The sequence below is a fragment of the Dermochelys coriacea genome, chromosome 2 (assembly GCF_009764565.3).
Source record: "Dermochelys coriacea isolate rDerCor1 chromosome 2, rDerCor1.pri.v4, whole genome shotgun sequence".
Classification (NCBI taxonomy): Eukaryota; Metazoa; Chordata; order Testudines; family Dermochelyidae; genus Dermochelys; species Dermochelys coriacea.
This window is the reverse complement of record NC_050069.1, coordinates 241361863-241381675: the sequence shown is the minus strand read 5'-3', so window position 1 is coordinate 241381675 and position 19813 is coordinate 241361863. Positions and strand designations below refer to the sequence as shown.

At 39.3% G+C, this 19813-nt stretch overlaps 1 protein-coding gene across 11 annotated transcripts in view; it reads left to right on the top strand.

Annotated features, from left to right (window-relative positions):
* ARHGAP12 (Rho GTPase activating protein 12) overlaps positions 1-19813 on the top strand; it is a 146903-nt gene that overhangs the window by 110031 nt on the left and 17059 nt on the right. For 7 of the 11 annotated variants that reach the window (XM_038389268.2, XM_038389275.2, XM_038389267.2 and 4 more), the window contains 5 exons: positions 698-759; positions 4959-5040; positions 11866-11970; positions 12844-12942; positions 19348-19450. In XM_038389268.2, the coding sequence (XP_038245196.1) occupies positions 698-759; positions 4959-5040; positions 11866-11970; positions 12844-12942; positions 19348-19450 (451 nt within the window). The remainder of the gene's footprint in view (positions 1-697; positions 760-4958; positions 5041-11865; positions 11971-12843; positions 12943-19347; positions 19451-19813) is intronic. The other 4 variants (XM_038389271.2, XM_043509542.1, XM_038389270.2 and 1 more) reach the window with 1 other exon arrangement.

Below are 19813 nucleotides of genomic sequence, written 5' to 3'. Positions count from 1 at the left end.
CTGTGTGGGGTGGTTAATCAGTCATTAAGAGATCTACAAATTTACGCAGATGCTGACCAATTAATTTCTTTAATTCACAAAGCATAGCAAAGCAGTTTGTAGTTTTAATCTTTAAGCTCTTCATGGGGAGGAATAATACACAAGACATCAAAGCAGTGTTTCACTTCCAATGTTTAAGCTAAATTAAACACGAGTGAGAACATTTTTTACTGAGTCTGCAAAGTATGTTTTAAAAAAATGCAGTGCTAAAATAACTTCTAAAAGCTTCTTCTTAACTGACAGAATTCAGGGCTAAGGCTGATTTGTCTTCAATTAACCCAATCATTTAAAGAGAGGACGTACAGTATGTCATCAATGTGTTGAGCCACTTTCATTTACAAACCTTAATTCAAACTGAAGCTGCCACAGAATTTCCAGTCTGCTGCCTCAAACTGTCAAAGAAATTAGTTTGCAACAGAATGCATGGGGCTCTGAATAGGGTCATCTTCCCACTTATTGAATAGTAATGATGAACCTTCCATTGTCATCTTGTTTTCATCATTATGCATATATTTAAACATAATTCAATTTCTGCAAGTGTCATATCAGTGAAAATATTTTATTGCCAAATGCTTATCCTACTGATGAATAGGAACATAGAGGCCCATGTTCATAAATATAATGTCATCATCTTTGTCTAATGTTGGTCTTCCCACAGGGTCAAGAGAAGTATGGATTATTAAACGTAACAAAAATTACAGAAAATGGGAAAAAAGTCCGGTAAGTTTACACTTAATTATATCTCCTTGGTCCTCATATTCTAGTTCTATGTATTGCTATTTATCAAAGTAAATACGCGATAGCAAATATTAGGATTTTCGTAGTAGGACTTTTAATCAATTTTTTTTTATAACCTCTTTTTTCTGGATAGAATTTGTAACACTTCTTAGTGAATTTGCCTCAGTTTTTCTTTGGGACAACAGTTTCCCTACCCCAAAGCTAAATATGTGATTCTGTCAGTGGACTAAAGATCCTGGACTTCAGACTATATGGTATATGAGGTCTCTGGATATGATCCTGCTTTAGTTGAAAGTGCTCATTCATATTCCATTTGGGTGCAATATTGTGAGGCTATAGCAATTATTAATCAATCCACAGATTCACCTAATTAGTTTTTGTTGTAATTATCCAAATTGTTCATTTCCAAATACTAGTTAAACTGATTGGTAAAGAATATGATGATGAAAGGTATTAATAGTCTATGGCATTAGCAATGTAATTAGAACTTTGTTCTTTTCGTTTTCCCTTCAAATAAGTCTTCCTTTATAGAACTGAAGTGTGACTTTCATAACAAAGCTAATTTTAAATTTTAGAAAACACTGTACTAATTCTTCTCCTGTATTCCAAAAGTAGTCCTCTCCTGAAGGGGAGAGAAGCTTCAGTTGTTGCCTCTAGCTAATCTTGTCTAGCTACTATACCTCATAGGAGAGGAAATGTTCTGGTCTGTATTCTTATTTTTTTTGTGGATATTAGTTTGACTATCACTTTCATCTTTTGTTTTCACTTTGGGAAAAAAAAAACTTCCAAAGAGATTGGTATGAGATGTATTTTGATGCTGTGCTATAACTGCACTATAGTTGAGGTTGCACTACAGTTCAGTTTTAATAGGAGCTTTAACCATGTATTTTGTAAAAATCCCATTGAAATGGCAAAAAACAAAACATGAACTTTGAACATTATTTGAATTTTTCATGGTTTGAAAAATGAATTCATACAAAAAGAATGTTATATTACCACTACTTTTGGCATTTTTTTTCCCAACTAGATTGTCTCACTTTTCTTTGTACCCTTTTGCAAGAAATCTAGAGCACTCTGGGATCTTCTCCTTTGTGTACATTGTGGTGCCTCATACAGATTCCTCAAATATCAGTTTCTTGTTAGTAGTGTTAATCCAGAGAGCATTTTATAATTTTTAGCCATAATGGAAAATGTGCACCAAGACTAATTTAACAACAAATCATCATTGTGCAAACACTATCACAGTGTCTCCTTCACCAAATACCCTCTGAAGCCTAGAGGAAAGCTTCCTGAGGTGGGAAAGAGAAGACTAGTACTTCAAATCTCCCCTTTTTTAAATGCTGTTTAAATATCCATGCAATTCACTACCGTTATTGACAGCAATCCTCAACCCCAACCTAGAACAGTTAATGAAGAGCTGCCAAAATTCACCCACCCTAATTTGTTCTATTAAATTAGCGAGTTTATACAATATCATTGCCAATACAAAACTTAGATCTCTGAAAAACCCCAATCTTATCCACTGTACTATGCTGACTTTCAAAGTGACTAACCCTGTTTTGGCTATTTTATCTCTAACCACTATAACACCAGACTCCTTTCCCAGAGCTAGGGATAGAATACATGTTTCCTGATCATTAACCGTTTACTGCTGACTAGTACAGTTGTGTAACCCACTGGGAAAGTGTTAAGTCCTCCTCTAATAGCAGGTCTATGGAGGCATTAGCAGTTATTTCTTAGCTATAATAGTAAGGGATCTGAAGGTCAAGAGGTTCAAATCCTGTTGCTGACCTGGGAGAGGTTAGTATGGTTAAGTGTGACTCACACAGTGAATAGATCACTTTAAAAAAGGTTTTATACTTAAACTATGATGATCTGTAAATTATGGTGTGAATCGTAAAATACATGTTTCAGTCATTTATTACACAAGCAAAATGTGTAAACTCGCTGGTCAATGTGTTGTCACGTTTTGTGCCAAATCCGTAGAGGATGCACGTTTGTGACAGTTTGAGAGCCTGACTCTTTAGGATAAGTTGTAAAGGCTTTTAGCTGTGGAGGTCACTGGTTTAATCCTTTGTGTTGGCCATCACTCTTGCAACTATCCTGCACTGTCATATTTGAAGTTTGAGAAGTATGCGTCATTCCATCAGGGAATGGGAAGAGCAATAGACATATCTGCTGGTGTAATACAAGCCCATGAACCCTAGTGCTGCAACTGTATCTGGCTGTATCCAAGTTCTAGAAGTCAACATGAGTGTGTTGGGAAGCGACTCCTTTAGTAAAGTTCCCTCAAGCTGACAGGTTATGCTGTCACTGCTTTAAAAAAAAAAAAAAAAAAAAAAAAAAAAAGGGGTTGCTTTTGGTGTACTTGGTTTCAGTAACTTTTAAAATGGTGATAAAATGTTAGAGAAAAGAATTTAGTGAGGCACATCAGTTTCTCACAATTTTCAGGAGGGTCAATAGAGGAGGAGCTTTGGAAGGTCAGTTTCTCCCTCTGATTTCCAGGAAGGTACAGCTCTTGTTCTTCCTGGCTCTGGTGCTATTCACTGAGGTACATCAAAAATGCATTACAAATATCTAGGAAATTAACAAACACAAACTATGTTTTGTGACTGTGAAGATTGCAACAGCATCCACCAAAAACCTTAAAGACATGGAAATATCTTAAAAGGAAAGACCTGTGCATTCCTTTCCACTTTCTTATTGCCTACAACAGTCAGTAACTCACTCCAATACTCCATAAGGTTTTCATTTCCATCTCCAACAGATATTCAAAAGCAATAGGTACCCAACTTCATCAAACTTACACTCTAAAACGAAACCTTAAGTGATTCAGCATGTGCTGATATAATAGATGTGAAGGCATATGAGGTCAATCGGCTAAGGTTTTATTAAATGAAGTGCTAGTTTGCAGTTGGGGTATGCATTATTGTTGGATGAAACTGAAAAGCTGTGAAACAGTTAACTGTTGGAGTTGAAAGGAGTGAGGCAGTTTACGTTACTTAGAATGATGATTTATCCATGTGTGGCATCAGTAAGACTGCACTGTTCACGTTCAAAGTATTCTCTTTTCAGATATGAGAGTTATAAACTAAATTTAAAAAAAACCCAAAAAAACGAAAGCTGAAATGTTTCAGAAACCATTTGGCCACCAAAGCATTGTCAGTATGATATACCGCAGAGTACTGGCTCAATCTTACCTCTGGCCTCGGTGATGATCTTCATCTCTTATTTCTCTGACTCTTTGTTTAGTGCTATAGATGGCCACTTAAATTATAAATAGGAATAAATGTACAGGTTGTAGTATGGACAGTCTGTTATGAGACAACTTTTGGAATTGTACCTTTTTTTTTATTTTAAATGTTGCATTAATGTAAAAATATTTTCTACTTAATTCAGGTCTACTTTTCCTTTAGTCTAATTTAAAATGTGGAGTGTTCTGAATGTTTGTTAGTGTCTTGCTTAAACTCGTATGCAATATTAAATTTTTTGTTCCAAACAAGCCCTTAAAAATTATGCAGGTAGGTTTATTATAGCCATTTAGGTTTATGGACTTCTGTGTAAAAAGAAGCAGTATGGCCACCCTGTCTATTTTACTAAGCTATTTATTATTATTTCATATTTAGGCAATAACACTAGAGGACATGGCTACTCAAGATTTTTTTTTTTTTACCTCAAGGGAATAGGTGTTCAGAAATGGTAATGGGCTTGTTCTTTTCTGCATTGTAAACACACAACAAATATTCTTTCAATACAAATCAGTGTATTCTATCAAATGTGGTACACTTGCATCCTGTGTAGGTATGAGGTACTATGATCAGTCAGTCTCATGATTATGCAATGCTTTGACATAACCTATTTAATACCCTGCAGTTTGGGCATGCTAAATTAGCATCTTTGAGGTCATAATTATACACTGTGTTTCTTCTAGTGAAACTGGTGGCTTTCACTACTAAGTAGCTCTGTTTGGTTTAGACTTTGATGGCCAGCTTGGGGCTACTAACATAAGTTCCCCATCACAAATATTATAGTAGCAATTAAAAGACTTACTAATATCACTAATGAGTATATATGTAGCTAATTGTGCTAACACACAGATCAGCATTCTAGCAGTGATGGACAATGTGAGGTAGTTTAATTTTATCTGAAAACAAATATAAATGTCAGTATTTTAATTGCAGAAAGAACTGGATGTCGTCGTGGGCAGTATTACAAGGTTCATCGCTGTTATTTACTAAAACCCAAGGAACTGGAACTAGTTGGGTAAGTACTTCAACCTATCTTTTTGCTTTATTTAAATGTGGAACAGATCAAGCACAATAAATTCTAGCAATTATTTGTAGAATCTATATAAAAAAATACTTGCATCATTCAAAAAATGACGACAAAACAAGGAAAATAGCATAGTGTAGCAGTCAATTTATGATGAAGGGTAAGAAGAAAACCAAATATACTCTTTTCCGTGTTACAGAAAACCTTGTGATTCATTCCTATCAGAACTAATTTAGAAACTCATAAAGGATTTTCGGTTGTCTTCAAATTTGTCGGAACTGAATCAAAAGAGAGCAGGTTGCAGAAGATGCTCTAGACCAAATATGTCCTTGATTTGTTTCTAACCATGCATTTCTGAATTGGGTCTGTTTGTGTGAGTGTTTTGGTTCATGGATTAGTTAGTAGCTTGAAGAGATTTTTCACACTTTGAGGTAAGTTTGAAATAAATACATAAAATTAAATAATAAAGGAAACACTGTAAAGCTCAAATTATTACACTGGAAGAACTGAATCAGCCAGTATGTACTTCATAGATTATGCTCCCGATGTGTGCGAAGCAATCTAAGGGGAGAAGGCAGAACACTTACTGAGCTTTTGTCATGTTACAATCCATGCTTTATTGAATTTTGTTTTATGCTGCATGTTGAAAGAAATGTTTTTTACATGCAGTATGTCCAATAGACAAAAGGCATTGTTTAAGGGTATCCTTCGACTGAAAGTTCTTCAAATTTATATCCATCCCACATGGAACAGTTATTGTTTCAATGATTATGTATATATCCAGTTACATCTCAGAAATGTCTTGCTATCCATTTTCTTTCAATATTAGATTTTGTACAAGATTAATGAAGTTCTTATATTAAGTATATATGTAGTTCTATTTGAAAACTAATGTATAGATAAACAGATTGCAATTCTAGCAGCTGTATTTGACTGGCATATGCTATTACTCTAGTATATTTTCTGGAACTTTTTTCTATTTGATTCACCCTCTGCTGTTTCACACTGAATAAGCAGCAAATTGGAATTGACAGTTTTTCTGAAGGACTGTTTTCATTTCAGAGATCAGAAATCTTGTCATTTTTTGCCATTCTGCTGCTCTGTAGCAGTCGAGTGGATGGTTGCAGGAAGCACAATGGGAATAGGTAAGGACAGAGAAGCTACTAGGATGGATCAGGACGTGATAGGAAGTAAAGAAAAAAAATAGGGGAGGGGCAGAACAAAATAAAGAGTAAAAGGAATGAGGGAATGTTAATCATATTGGGATATGATTGGGAGTGGACCTAGTGACCTAAGGAGATGTTCACACAATATGAATGAATTGAAAGAACAGGAGAGGGTGTGCATGGGGGTGGAAGCATGGTTGAGGACGAATAGAAAGTGAGCTTGAAACACTTAAAAAGATAAAGGAAACAAATGTTAAATGACTTGTGCTTCCAATACTGGGTAGAAGATATTTCTGCAAGCAATACATTTTATTATGATGGAAAAAATCAATTACATATAAACGCTTAAAAGGTTTTCTGTGCAGTGCATGTGATTTTTACGTAAATTTAATAACATATTGAAGAAATACTGGAGAATCTGGAAAGGTAAGCATGGGAGTGGGAAATGCTGTATTAGTGAAATTATAAGATTTGACAAGAATAGAAACTTAATTTTTCTCCATTTTATTGCTGACTGGAATCTAATTAGCTTAATTTCACCATCCCACTTTAATAATAATAAGCATATTCACTACAGATGATCATGAGAACTCTGATATTCAGTCTGCCACGTATAAAGATGACTCCTCCCCTTTTAAAGCATATTGTGGTTATTGGTACCCTCTAATCATTTTTATAGTTTTCTGTAGCTAAAGGTATAATGCATACTGCAATCTTCCAAATCAATTGAGAGAATCTCCGACTGAAAGTTCAGAGAGGGCCAGGTCTCTGAGGTGGCGCTGAACAGTCTCTCTCTCCCCCTCTCTCTCTCGGGTGCTTGGCTGAATGGTTCTTGCTCGCATACTCAGGATCTAACTGATCATATGAGGCATCAGGAAGGAATTTTCCCTTGGGTCAGATTGGCAGCGACTTCGGGGGTTTTTGGCCTTCCTCTGCAGCATGTGGGTCACTTACCAGGATCATATAGGCATATCTCACTTAATTATTCCCTTCTATCCCAGGGGCTTCCCGCACTGGTGCACCTATTCTCTGCTTGTGGCACATATCTAGTCTCCTGTGGGATGTAATACTTTGGTCTAATTTTGATTGTTGGGATTAGTGTGGTGGCTGTAAGATACAGGAGGTCAGACCCAATGATATAGTGTCCTCTCTGGCTTTAAACTTTGACACAGGTTGTTAAAGTTTGGGAACCACTGATCTAATATAAATATAAGTACATATCTTGTCCACTATATGGTAAAATATTTTCTATTTAGTACCTTAAGGTATGCAGTGTCGGAAATGAGAAAAATATTTACAGTGTGATCAGTGTAAACTAGCCTTTAAATTATCAAGGGAGAGTATCTGTTTTCAAAGATTGTACATCTCTGTGTATACATACTTATGCACTTTTCTGCTCTCCCTGTGCAATGAAAAAAATAAATACAATATTTAAAAAACTACTTATCAGTCATTTGTAAATTCTTACCCTTCAGAAACAACCCATAAGAATATTTAAACACGTGTTGTACAGTCATGTTTAAGATTCACTTGAATCCTATTTAAGACCCGAGTTTCATGTCCCCATCATCTGGTTGAAAAAATATTTGTTTAGTGGTTACCTAGTGGTTGATGTGTTTGCTTTTACTCTTGTGCATTGCTTTGTGACTTCATCATTTTTCTTCCTTTTTCTCACCAAGTCATTTTGCCAGTGGGGCTTAATTCCTGAGCTCCTGCTCTCGCTGTTTTCTTCTTGGAAAAATGCTCTCAGTGGTCGGCCTGCTGTCACCTATGTAAACTGTGATCCTGTTTCAGCTATCACTGTATGTGTTCTTGTTACATGCCTCTTGCCACCATACTATTTTATTCACTATCAGTGTCTTAAAATAAATTTGAAAGACACTTCATTTCACCAAGAATTGCTAACTGAGTTGAAGTAATTTTCATGCCATTTTATGTAACGCTTCATGTTTTCTCTATATCTTGTGTGTGTGTGTGTGTGTGTCTTTCGAAATGCATTAAGGTTGTATAAGGTAAAAATTAACGGGTATATTCCAGTAATCCTGTGATCACCCTAATGGAACTAAATACAAAGATCACTCCATTACCGATGAAGTGGATTCTAATCCACATTGTACCAGTCACTGGAACCACTAGTATCTTGACTAATGGAGGGCATGATATAGTATATTAACAGCTTTTAGGGCCTATGTCTAATTCTTTCTAACAATGCAACTAATTTAGGATGTTTGGAGGATATTTATATGCATTTGATTTGAATGGTCTGTTTGAAATCTGTCAATTTTAGCTATAAATGAAATACCTAATGATCACATGACTGCATACATGTCACATTATGCATCATGGGACATATAATGCAGCTGAAATAAGAGAAAAATGTCAAGGATGTCTTACTGTACAGCATGCAAAAAATTGATGCAAAACACCATACCAGTTTACATACAATACGACAGCCTTCTTTGGTATAGTGTGGGTACAATATAGAAATGCTGTATTCTCAGAAAAAAATCAAATATTTGTAGGCTAAAATGCTAGGTCAACAGTAACAAGTTGGTTTGTAAGGGATGGTAATTGGCTCCTTTGAGCTATCTTCAGTTCTGCAAAATTATCAGTGTAAAAAAAAATGTTAAAGCTCAAATGCAAAACTTCAAAATCTACTTTCATTATGTTTTGATGATGATGATGGACAGAAATGTTGCCAAAAAAAAGATTTTTTTTTGATGCCATAGTTGTGCAAGTACCTTTTTGTGTCTTTAGAGGAAAAGGAAAGGGACTGTTAACTTTAAATTTAGTCAGACTACTTGAGATTTGGTATGGCTGCTAACATCTCACTTGTGGCAATCACTTTTGATTATGATCTCTTTGGTGAGGTTTGCAATAGGATAATATAAATGCATCTATGCATGTTTAATTAGCAAAATAAGAAGAGAAATGAAACTAATGTAAACTCCATTCCATTGTCAGTCAAAATGTGTTGCTGAATGCATGAAATGTTAGGCCCAGATTGCTCATAAATATTTACCATCCATTCTTGAATACATGGTCTGAGTATGTGGTTTAGATTTTTGTACATTGTTTCAGATTCTGAACTGATTCTTGAAGAAATTTAGACTTTCAGTTGCTGAGTGAGAGCCTGATTCTTAACTGCTTGATACCAAAAGTTTTGCACTGTCCACTGACCACTATTGTAAGTTCAGTGGGGGCAGGAACCAGCTTTTTGTTCCGTTTGTAACACTTAGCACAGTGGAGCCCTAGTCCATGATAGGGGCTCTTAGGCACTATGATTAATACAAATTATACAAACTAATAAATGTTCTGGGAAAATCTGTGTTGTGTGATTTACTAAAATACAACAAAAAGAAAAGGAGGACTTGTGGCACCTTAGAGACTAACAAATGTATTTGAGCATAAGCTTTTGTAGCTCACGAAAGCTTATGCTCAAATAAATTTGTTTAGTCTCTAAGGTGCCACAAGTCCTTCTTTTCTTTTTGCGAATACAGAGTAACACGGCTGCTATTCTGAAACCTAAAATACAACAAACTGCTTTGAAATGTTCAGCTGTCAACCTGTACTAAAAGTCTACATTATCTGAGATCTCTTAAATACATTTATATTACTAAAACTATCTACTATACCTTAACTTACCAGTATTGTTCAGCTGTGTATATAAGAGAATTAAAGAATAAAATTACAAGGACTATCTCTAATTGTAAAATCTTTCTGGAGGATTGGGTCTGTCATGTTTAAAAACATGTTTTTCAGTAAGAATTTGTCTTTTATCCTTTTGTTAGGAAAATAAAGAGTAAAATCCCTCCTCCCTTCATTTAAATTATTTAAAAAAAATAATAGCCAAAAAAGTTTAGCATGTATTAGATAATGAATGACAGTCTGATAATATGATATGGAAATTATCTCTCTAAATTGATAGTTTGAATTGGCCTAGGAGGTGGTTGTCAGGTATCCTGTATTTGTGTGGGCTTGTACAGCAGATATCTCAATGAGCCTGATCCTGAGCCAGGCCTCTGGCTACTGCTGCAACGCTATTTTAAAATGGTTTTCCTTATCATTCGATGGCCGCTTAGAGGCGCATGTTAAATGGGTTAGTGTTTTGATTTTAAGTGGTGATTGTTTTTTCCCCACAGTGTTTGAAAAATTTCCCATAAACTAGGATTGTAAAGCCACAAATAATAATTAGTTACCCAACTGCTGTTTGCCTTTTGAAAAGCTCCTACTCTGTTCCTCGTGGACAGTATCCATGGTACAGAACCACTGATACTAACAAACATTATTGCTTACAGTCTCAGCAGCGGACAGAGATTAAATGGGAATGGAAACTGAACTACTGTTCTCCTAAAGGTGGTTGCTCCTGAATAGAGATGAGGCACATTGGTAGAGTCACTGTGGAGACGCTTGCATTGATGCTCTCCATGCTCTCCGTTCCTGTTCTGTGGCAACAGTGAGGATTTTATCCTTCAGAGCAGTCAGTCAGCACTCTACACAGACGTTAAATTCACCTTTATAGAAAGACAAAACATGTTTAAGTCATTAGTCTGGAGCTAGGAGTCTCTTAGTGATCGTATGGCACTGAATTTCTATGCCAGCACCACTTCACTTCTAATCTTCCCCCTTTTGGCTAATTAAAATTTTAATTATTCATTTTTTGCCCAAAATTACCGTTCATGTTTTGTGAAGACCACAGGTTCAGACCCTTTAAAGGGGAAATAAAAGCTGAGTGATAAGGGGTGAAACTCCAGTGAAAGTTCAGCTTCCCATTTAAGACTGTTATTATATTAGACGTACCCTAGTAAAACATTATCAGTGTGTGTTTAATTTTTATTTTATTGTTTCATAAAACCCAATGCAACAAGTAACTGTTACAAGTAACAAGTAAACTGTTGGTTGTGCTGATATCGGGAAAAGAGAGAAAGAAGTTTGTGAATGGTTTTCCCTACTTATGTGAAGGACGCTTGTGACTAAATCCCATTTTCACAATTTGTTGGTTATTCAGTGTTTGAATATTAGATTAGACAGTGAAATTGCTTTGTTTCTGTGTACTTGCACAGTGCAGCAGTGTTTGTGTGCAAATACTACAGGAAAATATTTTAAGTAAAATTTTAATTGTAAAATCAATTGGGTTTTATGAAACATTCCTTAAAAACCCAAGTCCCTTCAGTATACTAGAGAGAGCTTTTACTATATTCTACAAGGGTGTATTTTTGCCTGTCTAGTAAAGCCATTAGTATTTTTTAAGTGCAAGTGTCAGGTGTTGGTTAAATGCTAGAATGACTTCACCAAAAGCCAGCCTGTTTACAACTTTGGACAGTCTGTGCCCATAACCATACTATAATCAAATTATAGTTGTACAATTGTTGCATTAAAAAATTCTGTGTTGGAGTTAGTTCTTTCATTTAAAGCATATATCAGTATCATCTGTACATTTACCTATCCTCAAAAACAGACCATTCTTTGGAAACATTTAGTTTTTCATGGTACCGCTTCTGTTGGGAAGTTGGGCAGAACACTATACTTGAGTTAACTGTGTGTAGTCTGTAAAAATACTAAGCTCTATTATATATGCGGGGCACAAGACTGTGTACATTTTTTTAGGGGTGACTAATCAAAGAAAATAATAATTTATTCTTTGTTTCAGAAGTTTGGGGTCAATCAGTCTAAGCCAGAATTCACAGTGGATCTCAGAGGGGCAGTTATTGACTGGGCATCAAAGGACAAATCCAGCAAAAAGAATGTTGTTGAGGTGAGTTTTACTGTTCAGAAGTATGGCTTTGTGTTGATGGTTTATTATACTCCAGGCGGAAAAAAAACTTCTCTAAATTTCAAACAAACAAAAAAGCAATCAGTTGGATTAAAGTCATACGTGCCCCAGGATAATATCAAGATAAAGATATTTTCTAAAATATGTACACATTACTGTAAGTGCAAGCTGTTTACCTTTTTAATGTACCCTATAATGTATAATTGCTTTTGAATTTAGTTGAATTAACTTGTTGTTTTTAGTGGAATCAATTTTTGAATCATTATATGGCAACTGAAAGCAGTAGCCAGGAACTTAACATTAGCTGAAACCAGAATACTATATTGTCATTTTAACACATCTCTTGAAATAAACTGTTGTCACTTGCTGCAAAATAGAATTCAATTTTATGTGTGTGTTTTTGAATAACTTCAAGCACTGATCAACATTATACCCATGTCTTATTTCTTAATTCTGTTGTGAGAACTGGATAATCTGATAATACCTCTTGGCTGTGTACCTTGTATTTATGTTATCAGCTTAGTTAACTACAACGTGCTGCATATTGTTCTCCTGTCTGAAAACAAGAAGGCAAAGGTCACAGATAAATATCATTAACAGTTACAGCATTCAGAATTTCTATATTAACAAAACAATAATTGTACAGCATATGTACACAATAAAGGATAGGTAAGATTAATTTTAGGGTTTGATATCCTGTCTGACACACACAAGCTTGCATTGGCATATGACTTGAAGCTACTGCACATTTGTGGTCATGTACAACTGTTGATTTTAACTTAACATGGTTTTAAAACATTGAATTATTCTGAATATTTATATTTTGTTCTAATAGAATATTTCTTTCCTTTAAAGCTGAAAACCCGCCAAGGAACTGAACTCTTAATTCAATCTGATAATGACGTTTTTATTAATGAGTGGTTTAAAGTTCTTGCTTACACTATCAGTAATCAGGTATGTACTTAAATCTTGAAGATATTTTTTTCAGTGCTGTCATAGTTAGAAAATATTTTGTGAACCTACTCCATCATTCCAGCCCGTTAAGTGTATCACTCAGGCTTTCATTTCTTGACTTCTTGGAGAGTGAGTATATTGGAGGTGAGAAGAGGAAAGGGCATTTAGTAGCCAGTTCAGTGGTCCCTGGTGCCTGGCTAATGTAATAGCACTAGCGCTGATAAGGGAAAAGGGATTGTCTAATGCAGGGGTGGGCAAACTTTTTGGCCCGAGGACCACATCTGGGTGGGGAAATTACATGCATGGCTGGGATAGGGGGTTGGGGTGCAAGAGGGGGTGCAGCGTGTGGGAGGGGGTGCAGTGTGCGGGAAGCAGTGCAGAGAAAGGGTACGGGGCACATGAGGGGGCTCGGCAAGGGGGTTGGGGTGCAGAAGGGGTATGGAGTGCAGGAGGGGGTTCAGGACACAGGTGCAGGGTGTGGCAGGGGGCTCAGGGCAGGGGGTTGGGGTGCAGGGTGTGGCAGGGGGCTCAGGGCAGGGAGGTGGGGATGCAGCAGGGGACTCAGGGAAGGGAGTTGGGGCGCAGGAGGGGTGCGGGTGCAGCGGGGGCTCAGGGCAGGGGGTTGGTGTGCAGTAAGGGTTTGGGCTGCAGCCCAGTGCTGCTTACCTTGAGCGGCTCCAGCGTGGCAGCAGCGTGCAGCGGGGCTACAACAGGCTCCCTGCCTGCTCTGGCCCTGCTCCACTCAAGGAAGCGGCTGGCATTGCGCCCCCTGGGGAAGAGCGGGGCAGAGGACTGAGCGCGCCGCCCTCACCGGCGGGTACCTCCCCTGAGGCTCCCATTGGCTGCGGTTCCCTGTTCCCGGCCAATGGGAGCTTCGGAGGAGGTACCCACCAGCAAGAGCAGTGCCTGGAGCTCTCTCCCCCCACCTCCCCCAGGGATCGCAGGGATATGGTGCTAGCTGCTTCCCATAGGGGAACAGGGCCCGAGGCACCACAAGAGCGGCAATCCCATGGGTCGGATCCAAAGCCCGAGGGGCCGGATCCGGCTCGCAGGCTGTAGTTTGCCACCCTTGGCCTAATGGATAGGATGCTTGACTGGGACTCAGAAGACCTGGATTCAGTTTCTAGCTCAACTACAAGCTTCCTGTGGAAGTTGCTTTCTTGAGCAAGTCACTTGATCTGTCCTGTGTCTCAGATTTATAAATGTTTGTTGTACATGTGGCCAGAGCATTGATTGTTGACTTGCTTAAAAATAAAAATATCTCTTTCCTCAAAAATAATGAGACCTTGTAATTGTTTTAGACTTGACTTCCACACTGTCTTGTTAGTATGATAGTTATGAAGTAGCAGTACATCATTCCTGGAATCATGGAGTAGAGTACGAAGGACAGAATATGGAGATGTGTTACACTAAAGCCAGCAAGAGCATCCTCACCAAACAGCTAATATTTCTGGAATTGTGTGTTCTGTTTAGGTATCACATTGCAGGTATAGTCTCACTGGGACTTTGGCAATAGCCCTCTGATTAGTTGGAATTTATGCCTGATTTTAGAAAGTAATCCACACTGATTACATCTGAGTGGGCTATTCATTTTAACATTCTGAGAGAACACTCAGGGTTAGGCTTTCAGAGGCTGACAAGATCACTATATCAAATTATCTTTGGTGTTGTGGTCTGTCACTATCACAGAATCATAGAATATCAGGGTTGGAAGGGACCTCAGAAGGTCATCTAGTCCAACCCCCTGCTCAAAGCAGGACCATTTCCCAACTAAATCATCCCAGCCAGGGCTTTGTCAAGCCTGGCCTTAAGAACTTCTAAGGAAGGAGATTCTACCACCTCCCTAGATAACGCATTCCAGTGCTTCACCACCCTCCTAGTGAAAAAGTTTTTCCTAATATACAATCTAAACCTCCCCACTGTAACTTGAGACCATTACTTCTCATTCTGTCATCTGGTACCACTGAGAACAGTCCTCTTTGGAACCCCCTTTCAGGTAGATGAAAGCAGCTATCAAATTCCCCCTCATTCTTCTCTTCCGCAGACTAAACAATCCCAGTTCCCTCAGCCTCTCCTCGTAAGTCATGTGTACCAGTCCCCTAATCATTTTTCTTGCCCTCCGCTGGACATTTTCCAATTTTTCCACATCCTTCTTGTAGTGAGGGGCCCAAAATTGGACACGGTACTCCAGATGAGGCCTCACCAATGTTGAATAGAGGGGAACGATCATGTCCCTCGATCTGCTGGCAATCCCCCTACTTATACAGCCCAAAATGCCATTGGCCTTCTTGGCAACAAGGGCACGCTGTTGACTCGTATCCAGCTTCTCATCCACTGAAACCTCTAGGTCCTTTTCTGCAGAACTGCTGCCTAGCCATTCGGTCCCTAGTCTGTAGCGGTGCATGGGATTTTTCTATCCTAAGTGCAGGACTTAGCATTTGTCCTTGTTGAACCTCATCAGATTTCTTTTGGCCAAATCCTCCAATTTGTTTAGGGCATTCTGTATCCTATCCCTACCCTTCAGCGTATCTACCTCTCCTCCTAGTTTAGTGTCATCTGCAAACTTGCTGAGGGTGCAATCCACGCCATTCTCCAGATCATTAATGAAGATATTAAACAAAACCGGCCCAAGGACCGACCCTTGGGGCACTCCACTTGATACCGTCTGCCAACTAGACATGGAGCCATTGATCACTACCCGTTGAGCCCGACAATCTAGCCAGCTTTCTATCCACCTTATAGTCCATTCATATAGCCCATACTTCTTTAACTTGCTGGCAAGTATACTGTGGGAGACTTTGTCAAAAGCTTTGCTAAAGTCAAGGAACAACACGTCATGCTTTCCCCTCATCCACAGAGCCAGTTATCTCTTCATAGAAGATAGATTAGTCAGGCATGACTTGCCCTTGGTGAATCCATGCTGATTGTTCCTAATCACTTTCCTCTCCTCTTAGTGCTTCAGAATTGATTCCTTGAGGACCTGCTCCATGATTTTTCCAGGGACTGAGGCGAGGCTGACTGGCCTGTAGTTCCCAGGATTCTCCTTCTTCCCCTTTTTAAAGATGGGCACTACATTAGCCTTTTTCCAGTCGTCTGGGACCTCCCCCGATCGCTATGAGTCTTCAAAGATAATGGCCAATGGCTCTGCAATCACATCCGCCAGCTCCTTTAGCACTCTCAGATGCAGCGCATCCGGCCCCATGGACTTGTGCTCGTCCAGCTTTTCTAAATAGTCCCAAACTACTTCTTTCTTCACAGGGTGCTGGTCACCTGCTGTCACCACACCATGCTGTGCTGCCCAGTGCAGTAGTCTGGGAGCTGACCTTGTTCATGAAGACAGAGGCAAAAAAAGCATTGAGTACATTAGCTTTTTCCACATCCTCTGTCACTAGGTTGCCTCCCTCATTCAGTAAGGGGCCCACACTTTCCTTGACTTGCTTCTTCTTACTAAAAACCTGAAGAAACCCTTCTTGTTACTGTTAAAATTCCTTGCTAGCTGCAACTCCAGGTGTGATTGGGCCTTCCTGATTTCACTCCTGCATGCTTGAGCAATATTTTTATACTCTTCCTTGGTCATTTGTCCAATCTTCCACCTCTTGTAAGCTGCTTTTTTGTGTTTTAGATCAGCAAGGATTTCACTGTTAAGCCAAGCTGGTCGCCTGCCATATTTACTATTCTTTCTACACATCGGGATGGTTTGTCCCTGTAACCTCAATAAGGATTCTTTAAAATACAGCCAGCTCTCCTGGACTCCTTTCCCCCTCATATTAACCTCTCAGGGGATCCTGCCCATCGGTTCCCTGAGGGATTCAAAGTCTGCTTTTCTGAAGTCCAGGGTCCGTATTCTGCTGCTCTCCTTTCTTCCCCGTGTCAGGATCCTGAACTCGACCATCTCATGGTCACTGCCTCCCAGGTTCCCATCCACTTTTGTTTCCCCTACTAATTCTTCCTGGTTTATGAGCAGCGGGTCAAGAAGAGCTCTGCCCCTAGTAGGTTCCTCCAGCACTTGCACCAGGAAATTGTCCCCTATGTTTTCCAAAAACTTCCTGGATTGTCTGTGCACCGCTGTATTGCACTCCCAGCAGATATCAGGGTGATCTGAAGTCTCTCATGAGAACCAGGGCCTGCGATCTAGTAACTTCCGTTAGTTGCCAGAAGAAAGCCTCGTCTACCTCATCCCCCTGGTCCGGTGGTCTATAGCAGACTCCCACCACGACATCACCCTTGTTGATCACACTTCTAAACTTAATCTAGAGACACTCAGGTTTTTCTGCACTTTCATGCCGGAGCTCTGAGCAGTCATATTGCTCTCTTACAAGCAATGCAACTCCCCTACCTTTTCTGCCTTGCCTGTCCTTCCTGAACAATTTATATCATTCCATGACAGTACTCCAGTCATGTGAGTTATCCCACCAAGTCTCTGTTATTCCAGTCACATCATCATTCCTTGACTGTGCCAGGACTTCCAGTTCTCCCTGCTTGTTTCCTGGGCTTCTTGCATTTGTGTATAGGCACTTGAGATAACTCTCTGACCATCCCTCTTTCTCAGTATGAGGCAGGAGCCCTCCCCTCTCGCGCTCTCCTGCTCGTGCTTCCTCCCAGTATTCCACGTCCCCTCTTACCTTAGGGCTTTGGTCTCCTTTCCCCGGTGAACCTAGTTTAAAGCCCTCCTCGCTAGGTTAGCCAGCCTGCTTGCGAAGATGCTCTTCCCTCTCTTCATTAGGTGCAGCCCGTCTCTGCCTAGCAATCCTCCTTCTTGGAACACCATCCCATGGTCAAAGAATCCAAAGCCTTCTCTCCGACACCACTGCATAGCTATTCGTTGACTTGCACAATTTGATGGTCTCTACCCAGGCCTTTTCCTTCCACAGGGAGGATGGACGAGAACACCACTTGCACCTCAAACTCCTTTATCCCTCTTCCCAGAGCAACATAGTCTGCAGTGATCCACTCAAGGTCGTTCTTGGCGGTATCATTGGTGCCCACATGCAGAAGCAGGAAGGGGTAGCGATCCAAGGGCTTGACGAGTCTCAGCAGTCTCTCCGTCACATTGTGAATCCTAGCTCCCGGCAAGCGGCAGACTTCTCGGTTTTTCCCGGTCAGGGCACAGATAGAAGACTCAGTCCCCGACCACCACCACCCACCTTCTTCTCCTGGGAGCGGTGTTGGAACCCGCATCCCTAGGACGGTGCATCTCATGCCTTCCAATCGGCTGAGTCTCCTTCTGTTCCCTTCCCTCAGATGAATCATCTAGTCCACTCTCTGCATTAGTACCTGTGGAGAGAACATGAAAACAGTTGCTTACCTGTATCTGCACTGCTGGTATATGGATGCTCCTCCTTCTTCTTCGGGAATCACATGCTGCCAAATTTCTTCACCGTCCTTCTATCCCTGCTGCGCAGCCTGCTCTGAATCTTCAGAACATTGTGTCCGTAGAAGCATATCGTGACGTCTGTCCAGGAAATCTTCAGTTTCTCTTATGCAATGCAGTGTCGATACTTATTTCTTCAGACCTTGAACCTTCTTTTCCAATATGGAAACCAGCTTACACTTTGTACAGACAAAGTCGCTTCTGTCCTGTGGAAGAAAGACAAACATGACATATCCTGTGCAGGTCACAATCCATAATACCATCCATATTACGTTCCTTCTACGAGCTTCCTCAGGAGTTGTAGTAACTATTCAGAGAAGCCAGCAAGATGTAAGCCTCAGTGGGCTCTCCCCAGGCAAACTCCCTCTGTTAGCCTCTCTGCTGTTCGCTGCTCAGCTGGTTTGCAGCTGACTGGCTTTTTCTAGCAGTCAGACCCACTCAAGGCTCACCTGGAACAAAGCACTCCCAATTCACACTTTTCAAACAATCAATCAAGCACACTTTGCCAACAGGCATTTCCATAGAAGATTGCTACTTATTTATAGCCATGACTGACAAAGATAGGGAAACTGCTTCATGGGCTCTTCGTGTACACCCAGCCCCTACATTAAATGATTTTGTGGTGGAAAACATAGGTAGAATAACAAACAGTCTAACTTCCCATGAAATATTTTATATATGGTTGGCTGGTTGATGTTACAGAATCTCAGCAGGACAGATATACTACTTGTGTTTTGACCTTGGCTGAATTCAGTTAACCTAATGATTGTCTGGTGACATTTTCTCTGTTGGGCCTTGTGAACAAATCCTGCAACTGTTAAGCGTTAATACTAGTCTTGTTAATACAGAAATGAATATAGCTTACAAGACTATGGCAACTAATTCCAAGAAGTTACCAGTTTAATATTTTTAAAAAGCATATTTGAATTATAAGACTCTCTATGGATTATGGTTGTTAATAAAATATACTGTTGTCTGTTCTGAAAACTGTCAAGCAAAAAGAGAACTAATCAGTGTCTTTTTTTAATCAATAGGCAGTGGAGTCTGATGAAGCATTCGAAGATGATGTACCAGATTCCCCAGGGGTGGAAAAACAAGATAAAGAGAAGGACCATAAGGATGCCAAGAAACTTCGTTGTAAGTTAAGCTAATTTCCAGTAAAACCTTCATTATTAATATCTACCTGGTTAAGATTGGAAATAATATAATTTAAGCAAAAAAGAACATTTAGTGCATTGCAGTTTAAAACGACTTAAAGATAAACAAATGAAAGATCAAACAAAGTTAAAGTTCTCCAAACAATCCTAACTGCCCTGTACCCTACCACAGTGTACTATCCATATACTAATTATTATAACTACTTTTCAAAAATTTGAAATTCAGCTGTTTGGCTTTATAAAGCTTTAGCTTCATCAGTTGTTTTTTTGTAAACTTTACAAGATGTAAGAGAAATACTGCATAATTTGAGATTCAGATTTTTGTAGTTAACTTGATTTTTTT